The following is a 20,431-nucleotide window of genomic DNA, read 5'->3' on the forward strand; positions in this document are numbered from 1 at the left end:
ATAGAACTACTGCTTAATATGTGAAGACCCTCTAACTCTTGCTGCCCTAGACACAGGTCTAGTTTAGCCTGGGCCGACATATACCCCTGACCGGCTGCAGATTCATGTCACAAATTATGTTAGGGTTGTTAGCAAATGGAAATTGTCACCTTGCAGCAGTGTTTATTATGTTGAATGGCCAGCATATGCGTCGCTCTACACATAAGGAGAGTTTGATGTTCTGGGTGGATACAGCCGGTTCCTGATGGTGGAAACTGCATCTTTGTGGTTTACACTTGTTTTTCTTTCTTTAAAAGACGAAATGTTATTTTGTGGTCTAATTTATTAGAAGATTACAAATAATACAAAAGATTTAATGGCATAGTTTGTACAAACAAGTACTGAATTGCAATAGACCTACATACAATATACATGTTATAAAATGCTCTGATATGCTGCAGTGGGGTCAAACAGATGAACACATTGGTGGTGAACCAATTGCAGGAGGCATATTCATCTGGCCACTAATCACCGTCTAACTCCCACTAGTTAATTGATACTCTGCAGCTGACAGGGGTTAAACAGTTATTTGCCAGCAACAGTGACAAAATAACATTCTTTTGCAGTATTCTTGCATTACAGAATTTGCTTTTCGGTATTTCTAGGGAGCATGTCCCACACTATTTACCCAAATCAGTATCAGTAAAGGCTGCATTGTATTTCTCTGAATTTTTTTTTTTTTCCTTCCAGCTATTGGGTTAAAGGGACAGTCAAGTCCAAAAAAAACCTCATGTTTCAAATAGGGCATGTAATTTTAAACAACTTTCCAATTTACTTTTATCACCAATTTTGCTTTGTTCTCTTGGTATTCTTAGTTGAAAGCTAAACCTAGGAGGCTCATAGGCTAATTTCTTAGACCTTGAAGGCTGCCTCTAATCTAAATGCATTTTGATAGTTTTTCACCACTAGAGGGCATTAGTTCAGATGCTTCATATACATAACATTGAGCTCATGCACGTGAATTTACCATGGAGACAGCTCTGATTGGCTAAAATGCAAGTCTGTCAAAAGAACTGAAATAAGGGGGCAGTCTGCTGAGGCTTAGATACAAGGTAATTACAGAGGTAAAACGTGTATAATTATAACTGTGTTGGTTAATCAAAACTGGGGAATTAGATAATCCCTTAATTACCGTCTTTTAAAACAACAGAAATTCTGGTGTTGACTGTCCCTTTAATAACCTCTCCCTTTAAACTAAAAACACACATTGTAGATCTGTGTCATAAACAGTGTAAGAATCTACTCTTTCCTGTTTTTGTGACTGATATTCCCTGGGGGGTGTTCAGTAGGAGAAAAACATCCCTGTATATATGCAGCAAGTACATCCATTAAAGGGACAGTCTACTCCAGAATTATTGTTGTTTAAAAAGATAGATAATCCCTTTATTACCCATTCCCCAGTTTTGCATAATCAACACGGTTATATTAAAGGGACAGTCAACACCAGAATTGTTGTTTAAAATGATAGATAATCCCTTTATTACCCATTCCCCAGTTTTGCATAACCAACACTGTTATAATAATACCTCTGTGATTACCTTGTATCTAAGCCTCTGCAAACTGCCCCCTTATTTCAGTTTTTTTGACAGACTTGCATTTTATCCAATCAGTGCTCTCTCCTGTAAATTTATGTGCATGAGCTCAATCTTATCTATATGACACACATGAACTAATGCCCTCTAGTGGTCAAAATGCATTCAGATTAGTGGCGGTCTTCAAGGTCTAAGAAATTAGCATATGAGCCTACCAAGGTTTAGCTTTCAACAAAGAATACAAAAAGAAGGAAGCAAAATTGGTGATAAAAGTAGATTGGAAAGTTGTTTAAAATTACATGCCCTATTTGAATCAGGAAAGTTTATTTTGGACTTGACTGTCCCTTTTTATATACTTTTTTTTACCTCTGTGATTACCTTGTATCTAAACCTCTGCAGACTGACCCCTTATCTCAGTTCTTTTGACAGACTTGCATTTTAGCCAATCAGTGCCCTCTCATAAGTTACTCCATGGGTGTGAGCACGTTATCTATATGGCACACATGAACTAATGCCCTCTAGCTGTAAAAACCTGTCACATGCATTCAGATAAGAGGCAACCTTCAAGGGCTTATAAATTAGCATATGAGCCCACATAGGTTTAGCGTTCAACAAAGAATACCAAAGAACAAAGGAAATTTGATGATAAAAATGAATTGGAAAGTTTTTTGTTTTTTTTAAATTACATACCCTATCTGAATCATGAAAGTTTAATTTTGACTAGACTATCCCCTTGTTACCCTTTTAAAGTTAGTCTCTCTTCTGGGAAGTATATATGACATTATTTTTTTAATGAAGAGTGCTTTGATTTAAAAAAAAAAAAAAAATATATATATAATTTTTATTTTTTAAGATTTCCTCCCAAAAACATCTGAAACGTAGCACTAATCATAGCCTTAAATAACCTCACTGCAGAGGTGGTAATAAAGTTAGGATACTATCAATGTTTCAAATCATTTACCCAAGAACATACAGCACAGAATTCTTTCTTTCTCTTTACATAAAACCAAAACTTTTTCCTCTAGCAGCCAGCAACTGATTTCCATTTTAGACGTTTAATAATTAAACGTATATCTGCTGTACGTTACCTCTCCAGTGGATTCTCAAGCCTTTGGCAGCTGCTAAATTATGTAAGCAAAATGTATTAGCCTCTGGCTGTATTAACCCTCTCACTGCCAGCTTGGATTGAGCACATTTTTTTCAGAGCAGCAGTTAATCTGTGAACTTTTCAGATAAGACGTATTTCTCTATAGAAAGCAAAACATTTGCTGTACTGTAATATAATTTGTGGGCTCAGTATGTTGTTTTTTTCCATCAGTGTGCGTTAAATGTCACAGGTGACCTAGCAAACAAGGTACAAACTCCTATTTACAAAATTCTGCAGTCTGAACTGATAGTGTGCATATATAAAGCACTCCAATCAAACACCCCCACGGCCTAAATATCAGAACATCGTTATTACCACTCACACACGAGTGAGGAATGTTCACAGTAGCTCCGAACTGTTCCTTTTATATTAATATCCGTCTTTTAAACATCACAATGTTGCATTAAAGGCTACAACTCACAAGACCAGTTATTTATATACACACTTTCTCTCTAGTTTCTCCTGCTGTGAGCCCTGCTCCTCTGACACACAGGAGCAGTTACTGATTTGTACCCCAGAGGGAATATTATTAAAGGCTGCTGAGGGGGAACACTTGGGTTAGATTATGTTTTCCCTAGTAAGGGCTCTGTGTTAACAGAATTCTTGTCTTGTTATGGGCATTCCCGGAGCTGCTTTTGATGTATCTAGTCATGGGGTTTTTAACATCCTGTCTCACTGCTGTGTACGTTTTGCTTTGGTGTATTGCTCTAAAGTTCATGCATCAAACTGATTATCACAGGTGTTAAAGGGACATTGGTAGTTAATTAGGACTTTATGGAGTTGGTAAACTAGCTAGTAATATTACAGCTGTTCTGCTTTAAAGGGGCATAGACACTTTGGAATTACAATAAATTAGCGTATTTTTTAATGCATTACTTGTTTGCTGCAATTGTTTTCAATAGCTATACTGCTCCCACCGCTTACTTTATGTAGTGGAACCAATCTGGGCTTGTTACTGGCATAGAAAAGGCTTTGTAAGGGTTAAACAGTTAGAGCATTTACCTGATTGAACTATTGCTTTCTTGTAACACAGTACAACTGCCAAAGTACTTTATTATACAAACCTTAAAATCCAGAACAATTCAGCATATGTATAAAAACTGCAGATTAAAGCATTCTCTTGTTGTAACCAATATATAAACGCCTCATTCCATACTTTGTGTGGGTGAAATGCTCGGTTCTTAAGTGTGCTGCTTTTGTTTGTAACTGCAGTTGGTTGTGTTCGGGACTGGGTTTTTTTTTTCTTCATAAAAGAAAATGTACTTGTGTAAAGGGACACGAAACACAGATTTTTTTGCAACAAGTTTTTGCTTTTAGCAAATATTTCAACATTTTTAACTATTCAGTAAAATTATTTAAGTTTTCCTAACCCTTTGTGAGGTTCATGAGCATAAGCCAATCACAGAGCTCTACCTGGGTGTAGAATTGAGATCGAGCAGGTTAGTCTGCGCTTGCTCTTTCATACCCCTGACGTAAGCTGGATAGATGCATTTTACAAAGCACCGTTCTTTCCTGGATGATCGTCCTTTTTTGCTCCAAACACCCGGCTTGTTGCTCTTGACAGCATCCCGGCAATAAGTATTTTGATCCCAATCATCTTAGTATGCAGCACCTCCAAAACAAATGTTTCATTTCATTAAAAACTATCATCCTTTATATGAAGTTACGTGTTATATATTTATTATATTGATCAATATTTTATCTTCAAATAATGTCACCAGGATTCCTAAACGTGGCACTAGTTTGTCCTAAACACAAATCTATACTTTTGAAAGGTGTATGCACATATTTTATATAATCAATTTATTTTTATTTGGGGCTTTTAGCATTGAACCCATTTTCTTGAGCAACAGTGGGGGGGTTTTCTCCACTAATCTATTTGTAACGTTTTCTTTTTTGGGGTTGGAACAGGACTCCATTTACTGTTTAGTCCATTAAATTGAGAATGTGTGGGTATTATTCACTTTTTTGAGTCCTTTTGAGTGCTCTAAGGACCACCCTTGTCACATTTCTACCATATGGGGGGACAGCCAGGTCAGTGTTACCCTCCGCTTCACTCCCCTCATACAGGCTCACTACATGCTAGGGAACCCAAAGCAACAAACTGAAATGGCTCTAGGGAGACGGATGTAGGGCCAAGGGTCTGATCTGATAGAGCCAGGAGTCTAATCTGATGTATAATACACAAGGTCACATTATACTATTACTTTGTCACAGTGCTCATGAAAGGTTACCAGCCCCTGCTTTACAGCAATGAGATACATAATTGCAAACATTGCTAAAGGCACATGCACACTCCTATCAGCCTACCGAGGTTTACTCTTCATCAAAGGATACCAAGAGAACAAAGCAGTTTTGATATTAGAAGTAAAGTGGAAAGTTGTTTAAAGTTACTTGCCCTATCTTAATCCTGATAGTCTAATTTTGACTTTACTGTCCCTTTAAACTATCTTAAAAAGAAAAACACCAGAACAAGGGGTTTTGATCTCAAGCTGGAGGGTAGTAGGCTTAGGAGGTATTTGATGTTCTCCTTCATAGAAAGGGTGGTAAAGACAATAATTGTAGGAGACTTCAAGAATGTTTGAGATAAGCATAAGGCTATCCTACGTACTAATATTAATGCCTGGGATAAGCATAAGGCTATCCTACGTACTAATATTAATGCCTGGGATAAGCATAAGGCTATCCTACGTACTAATATTAATGCCTGGGATAAGCATAAGGCTATCCTACGTACTAATATTAATGCCTGGGGTAAGCATAAGGCTATCCTACGTACTAATATTAATGCCTGAGATAAGCATAAGGCTATCCTACGTACTAATATTAATGCCTGGGATAAGCATAAGGCTATCCTACGTATTAATATTAATATGCCTGGGATAAGCATAAGGCTATCCTACGTACTAATATTAATGCCTGGGATAAGCATAAGGCTATCATACGTACTAATATTAATGCCTGGGATAAGCATAAGGCTATCATACGTACTAATATTAATGCCTGGGATAAGCATAAGGCTATCATACGTACTAATATTAATGCCTGGGATAAGCATAAGGCTATCATACGTACTAATATTAATGCCTGGGTTAAGCATACAACTATCCTCCATACTAATGCCTGGGATAAGCATAAGGCTATCATACATACTGATGCCTGGGATAAGCATTAAGGCTATCCTACATACTAATTAATGCCTGGGATAAGCATAAGGCTATCCTAAGGACTAATTAAACTACTACTTTTATAGGAATTATGGATACGCTTGATAAGCCTAGTTCTTATTTGCCATCAAAATCTGTATTTCTTTCATGTAATTGGCAAGAGTCCATGAGCTAGTGATGTATGGGATATACAGAATTTTTTTGGCGCGAAGGTTCGTCCGGTGACACAAATTAGTCATTTCCGGCATCTTCGTTGACGCTAAGTTTCCTTGCACAAGGTAGTCATTTCCAGATGTTAGCATCAAAAAATTTCATTTTGCGTTGTGCGTCATACTTGGCGCCAAATAATTTCATTATTTAAACCCCCATTCCTATATGCCTGTTGTTTCTTCAACATCTAATGTACACAATATCCCTGTGAATATAAAAGATTTTATTGCTGATGCGATTCAGAAGACTTTGTCTGCTATCCCCGCCTTCTAAGAAACGTAAAAAAAAGGTCTTTTAAAACTTCTCATAAAGTTGATGAAATTTCAAATGACCGACAACATACTGAATTATCCTCCTCTGAGGATCTATCTGATTCAGAAGATCCTTCCTCAGATATTGACACTGACAAATCTAGTTATTTATTTAAAATGGAGTATATTCGTTCCTGGGTTAAGAGGTGTTAATTACATTGGATATTGAGGAAACTAGTCCTCTTGATACTAAAACTAGTAAACGTTTAAATTCTGTTTATAAACCTCCTGTGGTTACTCCAGAGGTTTTTCCAGTTCCTGATCCTATTTCTGATATGATTTCTCTTGTTAAGTGTATTCAGTCCACGGGTCATCCATTACTTATGGGATATATTCCCTTCCCAACAGGAAGTTGCAAGAGGATCACCCAAGCAGAGCTGCTATATAGCTCCTCCCCTCACATGTCATACCCAGTCATTCTCTTGCAACCCTCAACATAGGAAGGTCGTGAGAGGAGTGTGGAGTTTTTTTTACTTAATTATTTCTTCAGTCAAAAGTTTGTTATTTTTAAATGGCACTGGAGTGTGCTGTTTTTTCTCTCAGGCAGTATTTAGAAGAAGAATCTGCCTGCGTTTTTCTATGATCTTAGCAGAAGTAACTAAGATCCACTGGCTGTTCTCGCACATTCTGAGGAGTGGGGTAACTTCAGAAAGGGAATAGCATGTGGGGTTTTCCTGCAAATAAGGTATGTGCAGTAAAATATTTTTCTAAGGAATGGAATTGACTAAGAAAATACTGCTGATACCGATGTAATGTAAGTACAGCCTTAAATACAGCAGTAGCGACTGGTATCAGGCTGATGAATGTATGTGCAGTAAAGTAATTTTTTTAAGGAATGGAATTTGACTAAGAAAATGCTGTTAATACTGAAGTAATGTATGAGCCTTAACTGCAGTAGAAACGACTGGTAGCAGGCTTATCTATAACAATACATAACCTTTAAAATTGATGGTTTTAAAACGTTTACTGGCATGTTAATCGTTTTTTGTGAGGTACATTGGTGATAAAACTTATTGGGGCATGATTTTTTCCACATGGCTGTCGTATATTTCTGCATAGAAACAGTTAACTGAGGCCTTTCCACTGTTGTAATATGAGTGGGAGGGGCCTATTTTAGCGCTTTTTTGTGCAGTAAAAAATCAGTCACAGTCTTCCTGCTTTTTCCTCCATGATCCAGGACGTCTCTAGAGAGCTCAGGGGATTTCAAAAATCATTTTGAGGGAGGTAATCAGTCACAGCAGACCTGTGACCGTGTGTTTGACTGTGTTAAAAACGTTAATTCTTATACTGATTATCCGTTTTGGGTATTAAGGGGTTAATCATCCATTTGCTAGTGGGTGCAATGCTCTGCTAACTTAACACATTTACTGTGAAAATTTGGTTGCTATAACTGATTTGGTTCATTGTTATTTCAACTGTGACAGTTTTTTTGTGCTTCTTAAAGGCGCAGTAGCGTTTTTTATATTGCTTGTAAATTTATTTGAAAGTATTTTCCAAGCTTTCTAGTCTCATTGCTAGTCTGTTTAAACATGTCTGACACAGATGAATCTGTTTGTTCACTATGTTTGAAGGCCAATGTGGAACCCCATAGAAAGATGTATACTAAATGCATTGATTTCACTTTAAATAATAAAGGTCAGTCTTTATCTGTAAAGGAATTATCACCAGACAACGAGGGGGAAGTTATGCCGACTAACTCCCCTCACGTGTCAGTACCTTCGCCTCCCGCCCAGGAGGCGCGTGATATTGTGGCGCCAAATACATCAGAGAGGCCCATACAAATCACTTTACAAGACATGGCTAATGTTATGACAGAAGTATTATCTAAACTGCCAGAATTAAGAGGCAAGCGCGATAGCTCTGGGATAAGGACAGAGCGCGCTGTTGATGTGAGAGCCATGTCCGATACTGCGTCACAATTTGCAGAACATGAGGACGGAGAGCTTCATTCTGTGGGTGACGGATCTGATCCAGGGAGACCGGATTCAGAGATCTCTCATTTTAAATTTAAGCTTGAGAACCTCCGTGTATTGCTAGGGGAGGTTTTAGCGGCTCTGAATGACTGTAATACAGTTGCAATTCCAGAGAAATTATGTAGGCTGGATAGATACTATGCGGTGCCGGTGTGTACTGACGTTTTTCCTATACCTGAAAGGCTTACAGAGGTTATTGGCAAGGAGTGGGATAGACCCGGTGTGCCCTTTTCCCCTCCTCCTATATTTAGAAAAATGTTTCCAATAGACGCCACCACACAAGATTTATGGCAGACAGTCCCTAAGGTGGAGGGAGCAGTTTCTACTTTAGCTAAGCGTACCACTATCCTGGTGGAGGATAGTTGTGCTTTTTCGGATCCAATGGATAAAAAATTAGGTTACCTTAAGAAAATGTTTGTTCAACAAGGTTTTATCTTACAGCCCCTTGCATGCATTGCGCCTGTCACTGCCGCTGCAGCATTCTGGTTTGAGTCTCTGGAAGAGGCCATTCGCACAGCTCCATTGGATGAGATTATGGACAAGCTTAAAGCACTTAAGCTAGCTAACGCATTTATTTCTGATGCCGTTGTACATTTAACCAAACTAACGGCTAAGAACTCCGGATTCACCATCCAGGCGCGCAGAGCGCTATGGCTTAAATCTTGGTCAGCTGACGTGACTTCTAAATCCAAATTACTTAATATTCCTTTCAAAGGGCAGACCTTATTCGGGCCCAGATTGAAAGAAATTATTGCCGACATTACTGGAGGTAAGGGTCATACTCTTCCTCAGGACAGGGCCAAATCAAAGGCCAAACAGTCTAATTTTCGTGCCTTTCGAAACTTCAAGGCAGGAGCAGCATTAACTTCCTCCGCCCCAAAACAGGAAGGAACTGTTGCTCGTTACAAGCAGGGCTGGAAAACTAACCAGTCCTGGAACAAGGGCAAGCAGGCCAGAAAGCCTACTACTGCCCCTAAGACAGCATGAAGAGAGGGCCCCCTATCCGGAAACGGATCTAGTGGGGGGCAGACTTTCTCTCTTCGCCCAGGCTTGGGCAAGAGATGTCCAGGATCCCTGGGCGTTGGAGATTATATCTCAGGGATACCTTCTGGACTTCAAAGCTTCGCCTCCACAAGGGAGATTTCATCTTTCAAGGTTATCAGCAAACCAAATAAAGAAAGAGGCTTTTCTTCACTGTGTACAAGACCTCCTAGTAATGGGGGTGATCCACCCAGTTCCGCGGACGGAACAAGGGCAAGGATTTTACTCAAATCTGTTTGTGGTTCCCAAGAAAGAGGGAACCTTCAGACCAATCTTGGACCTAAAAATCTTAAACAAATTCCTAAGAGTTCCATCATTCAAAATGGAAACTATTCGAACCATCCTACCCATGATCCAAGAGGGTCAGTATATGACCACAGTGGACTTAAAGGATGCCTACCTTCACATACCGATTCACAAAGATCATTATCGGTACCTAAGATTTGCCTTTCTAGACAGGCATTACCAGTTTGTAGCTCTTCCCTTCGGGTTAGCTACGGCCCCGAGAATCTTTACAAAGGTTCTGGGCTCACTTCTGGCGGTGCTAAGACCGCGAGGCATGGCGGTGGCTCCGTACCTAGACGACATTCTGATACAAGCGTCAAGTTTTCAAATTGCCAAGTCTCACACAGAGATAGTTCTGGCATTTGAGGTCGCATGGGTGGAAGGTGAACGTGGAAAAGAGTTCTCTATTAACACTCACAAGGGTTCCCTTTCTTAGGGACTCTTATAGATTCTATAGAGATGAAAATTTACCTGACGGAGTCCAGGTTATCAAAACTGCTAAATGCTTGCCGTGTCCTTCATTCCATTCCACACCCGTCAGTAGCTCAGTGCATGGAAGTAATCGGCTTAATGGTAGCGGCAATGGACATAGTTCCATTTGCGTGCCTACATCTCAGACCGCTGCAATTATGCATGCTAAGTCAGTGGAATGGGGATTACTCAGATTTGTCCCCTCAACTAAATCTGGATCAAGAGACCAGAGATTCGATTCTCTAGTGGCTTTCTCTGGTCCATTTGTCCAAAGGGATGACCTTTCGCAGGCCAGATTGGACGATTGTAACAACAGATGCCAGCCTTCTAGGTTGGGGCGCAGTCTGGAACTCCCTGAAGGCTCAGGGATCGTGGACTCAGGAGGAGAAACTCCTTCCAATAAATATTCTGGAGTTAAGAGCAATATTCAATGCTCTTCTAGCTTGGCCTCAGTTAGCAACACTGAGGTTCATCAGATTTCAGTCGGACAATATCACGACTGTGGCTTACATCAATCATCAAGGGGGAACCAGGAGTTCCCTAGCGATGTTAGAAGTCTCCAAGATAATTCGCTGGGCAGAGTCTCACTCTTGCCACCTGTCAGCGATTTACATCCCAGGCGTGGAGAACTGGGAGGCGGATTTTCTAAGTCGCCAGACTTTTCATCCGGGGGAGTGGGAACTTCATCCGGAGGTCTTTGCTCAACTGATTCATCGTTGGGGCAAACCAGAACTGAATCTCATCGCGTCTCGCCAGAACGCCAAGCTTCCTTGTTACGGATCCAGGTCCAGGGACCCAGGAGCGGTGATGATAGATGCTCTAGCAGCTCCTTGGGTTTTCAACATGGCTTATGTGTTTCCACAATTTCCGCTACTTCCTCGACTGATTGCCAAGATCAAACAGGAGAGAGCATCAGTGATTCTGATAGCGCCTGCGTGGCCACGCAGGACCTGGTATACAGACCTAGTGGACATGTCGTCCTGTCCACCATGGTCTCTGCCTCTGAGGCAGGACCTTCTAATACAGGGTCCTTTCAACCATCCAAATCTAATTTCTCTGGGGCTGACTGCATGGAGATTGAACGCTTGATCCTATCTAAGCGTGGCTTCTTGGAGTCGGTTATTGATACCTTAATTCAGGCTCGGAAACCTGTTACCAGAAAGATTTACCATAAGATATGGCGTAAATATTTATATTGGTGCGAATCCAAGAGTTACTCATGGAGTAAAGTTAGGTTTGCTAGGATATTGTCTTTTCTACAAGAGGGTTTAGAATAGGGCTTATCTGCTAGTTCGTTAAAGGGACAGATTTCTGCTCTATCTATCCTTTTACACAAACGTCTGGCAGAAGTTCCAGACGTTCAGGCTTTTTGTCAGGCTTTGGCTAGGATTAAGCCTGTGTTTAAGACTGTTGCTCCGCCGTGGAGCTTAAACTTCGTTCTTAACGCTCTTCAAGGTGTTCCATTTGAACCCCTTCATTCCATTGATATCAAGCTGTTATCTTGGAAAGTTCTGTTTTTAATGGCTATTTCCTCGGCTCGAAGAGTCTCTGAGTTATCTGCCTTACATTGTGATTCTCCTTATCTGATTTTTCATTCAGACAAGGTAGTTCTGCGTACTAAACCTGGGTTCTTACCTAAGGTAGTTTCTAACAGGAATATCAATCAAGAGATTGTTGTTCCATCATTATGTCCTAACCCTTCTTCAAAGAAGGAACGACTTTTGCATAATCTGGACGTAGTCCGTGCCCTGAAGTTCTATTTATAGGCAACTAAAGATTTTCGTCAAACGTCTTCCCTGTTTGTCGTTTATTCTGGTCAGAGGAGAGGTCAAAAAGCTTCGGCTACCTCTCTCTCCTTTTGGCTTCGTAGCATAATACGTTTAGCCTATGAGACTGCTGGACAGCAGCCTCCTGAAAGAATTACAGCTCATTCCACTAGAGCTGTGGCTTCCACCTGGGCCTTTAAGAATGAGGCCTCTGTTGAACAGATTTGCAAGGCTGCGACTTGGTCTTCGCTTCATACCTTTTCAAAATTTTACAAATTTGACACTTTTGCTTCTTCAGAGGCTGTTTTTGGGAGAAAGGTTCTACAGGCAGTGGTTCCTTCCGTTTAAAGTTCCTGCCTTGTCCCTCCCATCATCCGTGTACTTTAGCTTTGGTATTGGTATCCCATAAGTAATGGATGACCCGTGGACTGAATACACTTAACAAGAGAAAACCTAATTTATGCTTACCTGATAAATGTATTTCTCTTGTAGTGTATTCAGTCCACGGTCCGCCCTGTCTTCTTTGAGGCAGATCTAAATTTTAATTAAAACTCCAGTCACCAATGCACCCTATGGTTTCTCCTTTTTTGTCTTGTTTCGGTCGAATGACTGGATATGACATGTGAGGGGAGGAGCTATATAGCAGCTCTGCTTGGGTGATCCTTTTGCAACTTCCTGTTGGGAAGTTAATATATCCCATAAGTAATGGATGACCCGTGGACTGAATACACTACAAGAGAAATAAATTTATCAGGTAAGCATAAATTATGTTTTCTAAGGAATGGAATATGCCTGGTAATTTTTTTATTCCTTCTTCAAGGTTTAAAAAATTGTATCCTTTGCCAGCAGTTATATTGGAATTTTGGGAAAAGATCCCCAAAGTTGATGGGGCTATTTCTACTCTTGCAAAACGTACTACTATTCCTATGGAAGATAGTACTTCCTTTAAGGACCCTTTAGATAGGAAACTTGAATCTTATCTAAGGAAAGCTTATTTATATTCTGGCTATCTTCTCAGGCCTGCCATTTCTATGGCTGATGTTGCAGCTGCCACCACTTTTTGGTTGGAAAGTTTAGAGCAACAGGAAATGGATCCTGATTTGTTTAGCATTGTTCGCTTGCTTAAACATGCTAATCATTTTATCTGTGATGCCATTTTTGATAGCATCAAAATTGATGTTAAATCTATATATTTAGCTTTTTTAGCTAGAAGAGCTTTGTGGCTCAAATATTGGAATGCTGACATGGTATCTAAGTCTAGATTACTATCTCTTTTTTTCCAAGGTAATAATTTATTTGGTTCTCAGTTGGATTTGATTATTTCAACTGTCACTGGGGGGTAAGGGAGTTTTTTTTTGCCTCAGGATTAAAGACCTAAGGGTAAATCTAAAGCTTCTAACCGTTTTCGTTCCTTTCGACAAAATGAGGAACAGAAACCCAATCCTTCCCCCAAAAAACCTGGTTGCAATTGGAAACCTTCTTCAAGTTGGAGTAAATCCAAGCCGTTTAAGAAACCAAAGCCAGTCCCCAAGTCTGCATGAAGGTGCGGCCCTCATTCCAACTCAGCTGGTAGGTGGCAGATTAAGATTCTTCCAAAGCATTTGGGCAGACTCTGTCCAAAATCAATGGATTCAGAGTATTGTCTCTCAAGGGTACCGAATAGCATTCAGACCTCCTGTTTAGAAGGTTTTTTTTCTCTCACGCATCCCAGCAAATCCAGTTAAGGCTCAGGCTTTTCTGAAGTGTGATTTTAGACCTGGAGCTTTCAGGGGTAATCATACCAGTTCCATTCAAGAACAGGGTCTGGGGTTTTATTCGCATCTTTTCATTGTCCCAAAGAGAGAAAATTCATTCAGGCCAGTTCTGGATCTGAAAATTTTGAATAGTTTTGTAAGAGTGCCAGCTTTCAAAATGGTGATTATAAGGACTATTCTGCCTTTAGTTCAGCAAGGGCATTATATGTCCACGATAGACTTACAGGATGCATATCTTCATATTCTGATTCATCCAGACCACTATCCGTTTCTGAGATTATCTTTTCCAGATGAGCATTACCAATTTGTCGCTCTTCCATTTGTCCTAGTGACTGCTCCAAGAATCTTTTCAAAGGTTCTTGGTGCCCTACTCTCTGTAATCATAGAACGAGGTATTGTGGTGTTTCCTTATTTGGACGATATCTTGGTACTAGATCAGTCTTTACATTCTGCAGAATCTCACATTAATCAACTAATGTTGTTTCTTCAAAGGCATGGTTGGAGGATCAATTTACCAAAAAGTTCCTTGATTCCTCAGACAAGGGTCACCTTTTTAGGTTTCCAGATAGATTCAGTGTCCATGACTCTGTCTCTAACAGACAAGAGACGAATAAAATTGGTTTCAGCTTGTCGAAACCTTTAGTCTTAATTATTCCCTTCAGTAGCTATGTGCATGGAAGTTTTAGGTCTCATGACTGCAGCATCGGACGCGATCCCCTTTGCTCGTTTTCATATGAGACCTTTACAGTTTTGTATGCTGAATCAATGGTACAGGGATTATACAAATATATCACAATTAATATCCTTAAATCCCAATGTTCGACTCTCTCTGACTTGGTGGTTAGATCACCATCATATAGTTCAAGGGGCCTCTTTTGTTCGTCCAATCTGGACTGTGATCACAACAGATGCAAGTCTTTCAGGTTGGGGAGCTGTGTGGGGATCTCTGACAGCACAAGGGGTTTGGAAATCTTAAGAGGCGAGGTTACCAATCAATATTTTATAACTCTGTGCTATTTTCAGGGCTCTTCAGGTTTGGCCTCTGTTGAAGAGAGAACCGTTTATTTGTTTTCAGAAAGACAGTATCACAACTGTGGCATATGTCAATCATCAGGGTGAGGACTCACAGTCCCTTAGCTATGAAAGAAGTATCTTGGATCATTTCTTGGGCGGAATCCAGCTCCTGTCTAATTTCTGCTGTTCATATCCCAGGAGTAGACAAATTGGGAAGCGGATTATCTCAGCCGTCAGACTTTACATCCGGGGGAGTGGTCACTCCATCCAGATATGTTTTCTCAGATTGTTCAGATGTGGGGTATTCCAGAAACAGATCTGATGGCTTCCCATCTAAACAAGAAACTTCCCAGGTACCTGTCCAGGTCCAGGGATCCTCAGGCGGAGGCAGTGGATGCGTTAGCAGTTCCTTGGTGTTACCAACTTGCTTATATCTTCCAGCCTCTAGTTCTTCTTCCAAGAGTGATCTCGAAGATCATGATGGAACAATCGTTTGTGTTGCTGGTAGCTCCAGCATGACTTCACAGATTTTGATATGCAGATCTTGTTTAGATGTCCAGTTGCCAACCTTGGCCACTTCCTGTAAGACCAGACCTTCAGTCTCAAGGTCCGTTTTTCCATCATGATCTCAAATCATTAAATTTGAAGGTATGGAAATTGAACGCCTAGTGCTTAGTCATAGAGGTTTCTCTGACTCAGTGATTAATACTATGTTACAGGCTCGTAAATCTGTTTCTAGGAAGATTTATTATCGAGTTTGGAAGACTTATATATTTCATGGTGTTCTTCTCATAAATTCTCCTGGCATTCTTTTAGAATTCCTAGAATTTTACCGTTTCTTCAGGATGGTTTCGATAAGGGTTTGTCTGCAAGTTCCTTGAAGGGACAAGTGTTTTATTTCACAGAAAGATTGCTAAGCTTCCTGATATTCACTGTTTTGTACAGGCTTTGGTCCGTATCAAGCCTGTCATTAAATCAATCTCTCCTCCTTGGAGTCTTAATTTGGTTTTACAGGCTCCTCCGTTAGAGCCTATGCATTCTTTGGACATTAAACTACTTTCTTGGAAAGTGGTGTTCCTTTTGGCAATCTCTTCTGCTAGAAGAGTTTCTGAATTATCTGCTCTTTCTTGTGAATCTCCTTTTCTGATTTTCCATCAGGATAAGGCAGTTTTGCGGACTTCATTTAAATTTCTACCTAAGGTTGTGAATTCTAACCACATTAATAGAGAAATTGTTGTTCCTTCTTTGTGTCCTAATCCTAAGAATTCTTTGGAGAGATCCTTACATTCTTTGGATGTTGTAAGAGCTTTGAAACATTATGTCGAAGCTACTAAAGATTTCAGGAAGACTTTTTAGTCTATTTGTTGTCTTTTCTGGTTCTAGGAAATATCAGAAGGCTTCTGCCATTTCCTTGGCATCTTGGTTAAAGCTTTTGATTCATCAGGCTTATTTGGAGTCGAATTACAGCTCATTTTACTAGATCATTCTCCACTTCCTGGGCTTTTAAGAATGAAGCTTCAGTTGATCAGATTTGCAAAGCAGCAACTTGGTCTTCTTTGCAAACATTTACTAAATTCTACCATTTTGATGTTTTTGCTTCTTCGGAAGCAGTTTTTGGTAGAAAAGTTCTTCAGGCAGCTGTTTCAGTTTGATTCTTCTGCTTATGTTTAAGTTTTTTCTTTTCATTTATGAGAATAAAACTTATATTTTGGGTTGTGGATTATTTTTTTCAGCGGAAAATGGCTGTTATTTTTATCCCTTCCTCTCTAGTGACTCTTCTGTGGAGTTCCACATCTTGGGTATTACTATCCCATACGTCACTAGCTCATGGACTCTTGCCAATTACATGAAAGAAAACCTAATTTATGTAAGAATTTACCTGATAAATTAATTTCTTTCATATTGGCAAGAGTCCATGAGGCCCACCCTTTTTATGGTGGTTATGATTTTTTGTATAAAGCACAATTATTTCCACATTCCTTTTTTGATGCTTTTTACTCCTTTCTTTATAACCCCACTACTTGGCTATTCGTTAAACTGTGGTGAGGGGTGTATTTATAGGCATTTTGAGGTTTGGGAAACTTTGCCCCTCCTGGTAGGATTGTATATTCCATACGTGACTAGCTCTTGGACTCTTGCCAATATGAAAGAAATTAATTTATCTGGTAAGTTCTTACATAAATTATGTTTTCTATGTGACTAGGTCCCTTTTCTTATTTTTATACCAGTAACTTAAAGGGACAGTATACACCAATTTTCATAAAACTGCATGTAATAGATACTACTATAAAGAATAAGAATCACAGATACTGATATAAAAATCCATTATAAAACCGTTTAAAAACTTACTAAGAAGCTCTGTTGAAAAGGTAGTTGGAAAGCCCACTGCAAGTGGTAAAAAAAGACCCTCCCCCTTCTTTTGCATTTGAAAAGACGCTTTATACAAACAGGAGCAAGCTGGAGTAGGTATACGTCGGTATTCTCAGAAAACTTTGGGGCTTGGTTAGGAGTCTGAAAATCAGAGCAATGTTATTAAAAAATAAGCAAAACTATAAAAAAAATTAAAAAAAACTTTATGGGCTAGATAAATAGATCTACAAAACATTTATGCAAAGAAAAAAGGTGTATAATGTCCCTTTAAAAACACGTGATTTATAAAGGTTATGTGTGTACATATGCATGTATATGTGTATTTACAGGCATATATACACATATAAACACATAAATACACATACAAGTGCATTGGAGCCCTTTGCTGTCAAGTAGATGAAATTAAAGGGAACCATAACACCTGCTAAAATTCCTTAAAACTAACTTCTACTAAATAATAAAAAACAACTAAGCACAGATATCTATGCTGGCTGTTCAGCTTGCCGCAAGCAGTTCAAGTAGAGTGATTTAAATGATAGTGTTGATCCAGAGATTCATGCTGCTATGTATGCCGCCATATTGTACACACAGCAGTCATGTGATGTGCACAGCATAGTATTCGGTTATTTATGTTTGCTTAGATTAAATACTCACTGTGATGCAGAGCATGTGCTGCAGTGTCTGTTGAGAAAGTTGTACTCTGTGGAAATGCATTAGTTTTCAACATGTTATTGTAAATAAAAGGGACAGTGTAGATACATGATACTATAAGCTCATACAACTTATAATAGGAAAAAAGCAAGAATTAGTTCTGCCTAAGTGCCTATCTGTGCCATAATTATCATTGTAAAACATGGAATTAACAAAAAAATAAAGCATTGTATATGAAAAAAAAATGTTTTACGTTAAATGTGCAACTTACTGTGTATTTTGTATGCCCATGCTGCGCCCGTGCTGCGTCCATGCAATTTCCAATTACTCTCTCAATGCAAAAAAAATTCTCATCTGAAGTAAAATACTTTTTAAATGAAGTGTTTTAAATTATTTTGAATTGCAAATATTATATTGGTTAATATCAAGGGGGAACCAGATTCTACTATTTATGTAATTACACTGTAACATTGCAGTTGTACTCCATGTGTTTTTTTTTTTTTTTACCAGTCAGCCCTGCTTGCTGTCACTGCAGTGATTTATTTTCAGCTGTCACAGACACAAAGCAGAGGTAGAGCCGAACGGGTTTAGATCTGCCCATAGCAATTCACACTTCAGCTGTGATATCCTTGCCCCCCCCGTAGCACACAGTGAGAGCAGAGATGAACAAGAGAATCTGAGAGCAGGGAGCAGTAAGGGCAACAAACTTCCTGTCCTGAGCGTGTATGAATGCTCTGAGGAGAGACCGGAAGAGAGGGAGCACTAACCACAGAAATTATTACATTTTAAGATATATATTTAGCAGATTTGTTTAGGAAGTCTTTAAGACCGTTTTGCACAATAAAACTTTTTACCTAAATAACTTAGTACAACTTTCTCATTGGACACCTCAGGGCACGCTCTGCATCACAGAGAGAGCACTGCAGAATCAGATGGGTTTCCTCTAAGCATATATAAGAATAATATGCTGTGCACCTCACGTGACTGCTGTGTGGCAACGTGCGTTACAATATGGTGGCATACAAGGCAGCATCAAGCCCTGGATCACCATTGTAATTGAAATACTTTATTTGAACAGGTTGGGGTAAGCTGAAAAAAACACATAGACATCCATGTTTTCTTGGGTGTTTTTTGCTCATAAGTTTTAAGAAGTTTTAGCAGACAGGTGTTATGGGTCCCTTTTAAACATGTAAAAGCATATTTATTCAATATTTATTTTTAATAGTGTTTTACTATGTATTTACTGTAAATATTTCACATTCCAATGTTCTGCACCTAGCAGAATAAGTTCTATATATTTATATATGTACACAATCAGTTGAACAAAAAAACCCCATATTAGACATCTACCTGGTTGCAATAATGAAATACCATATAAAGCCAAGAATAATGCACTCTCCGGATTTTCAATGAAAAGCAGGTTAAAGTGTATTTGACGTTTCGGAATCTGTTACAACCCCCTGCGAGCGCAAATAGTTTACTTCTAATACTAGTGCTTTATGCTGAACTTCTAGCACAGTTAAAGCTCGAGCGGGAGCGCTAATTATTCCTCCTTGTGTAATGTGGTCTGTCTGGCCTAGTGTTGGTTTTGTAAAAGCGTCTGTCTCCTCTCTCTTGCCCCCAGGCATACGAGCGCCGATTCCCAACGTGTCACCTCATTCCAATGTTCGTTGGCAGCGATATACTGAGTGACTTCAACAGTGAAGATGGAGCAGTGACGGTTGTTGAGCGCAAATGCAAGTTGGACGTGGATGCGCCGCGGCTGATCAAGAAGGTGGGTACCGGAGGTCTCCTTCCCTTTTATTAGAAACTCTGTATGTTCCTAGAGTTTTAACCCTGTATACAGCTACATAGGCTAGAAATAAGAATCAGAATGTTTGTTTTTTATCTGTATCCCCCACACCGCTCCTGGGCTTAGTTTTAGAGCTTTAGCTGTGTTTCCCACCACCTCACCAGTCTACTACTTTCCTTATAACAAACAGTCTGAATTAGTTCCTTTGCAAACTTCATAGCTGTAACGCATTAGCTGAATAGCATTAGTGCCATCTGCTGGAATCTCTCTGTACTACAGATCAGTGCTTGTTCTGTATAGCATTAGTGCCATCTGCTGGAATCTCTCTGTACTACAGATTAGTGCTTGTTCTGTATAGCATTAGTGCCATCTGCTGGAATCTCTCTGTACTACAGATCAGAGCTTGTTCTGAATAGCATTAGTGCCATCTGCTGGAATCTCTCTGTACTACAGATCAGTGCTTGTTCTGAATAACATTAGTGCCATCTGCTGGAATCTCTCTGTACTACAGATCAGAGCTTGTTCTGAATAGCATTAGTGCCATCTGCTGGAATCTCTCTGTACTACAGATTAGTGCTTGTTCTGTATAGCATTAGTGCCATCTGCTGGAATCTCTCTGTACTACAGATTAGTGCTTGTTCTGTATAGCATTAGTGCCATCTGCTGGAATCTCTCTGTACTACAGATCAGTGCTTGTTCTGTATAGCATTAGTGCCATCTGCTGGAATCTCTCTGTACTACAGATCAGATCAGTGCTTGTTCTGAATAGCATTAGTGCCATCTGCTGGAATCTCTCTGTACTACAGATCAGATCAGTGCTTGTTCTGAATAGCATTAGTGCCATCTGCTGGAATCTCTCTACTACAGATCAGATCAGTGCTTGTTCTGAATAGCATTAGTGCCATCTG

At 39.5% G+C, this 20,431-nt stretch overlaps 1 protein-coding gene across 2 annotated transcripts in view; it reads left to right on the forward strand.

Annotated features, from left to right (window-relative positions):
- Window positions 1-20,431, forward strand: part of SEC14L1 (SEC14 like lipid binding 1) — a 175,317-nt gene that overhangs the window by 92,098 nt on the left and 62,788 nt on the right. For both annotated transcript variants that reach the window (XM_053709617.1, XM_053709624.1), the window contains exon 4: window positions 19,356-19,505. In XM_053709617.1, coding sequence (XP_053565592.1) covers window positions 19,356-19,505 — 150 coding nt within the window. The remainder of the gene's footprint in view (window positions 1-19,355; window positions 19,506-20,431) is intronic.

This window comes from Bombina bombina, chromosome 1, assembly GCF_027579735.1.
Source record: "Bombina bombina isolate aBomBom1 chromosome 1, aBomBom1.pri, whole genome shotgun sequence".
Lineage (NCBI taxonomy): Eukaryota > Metazoa > Chordata > Amphibia > Anura > Bombinatoridae > Bombina > Bombina bombina.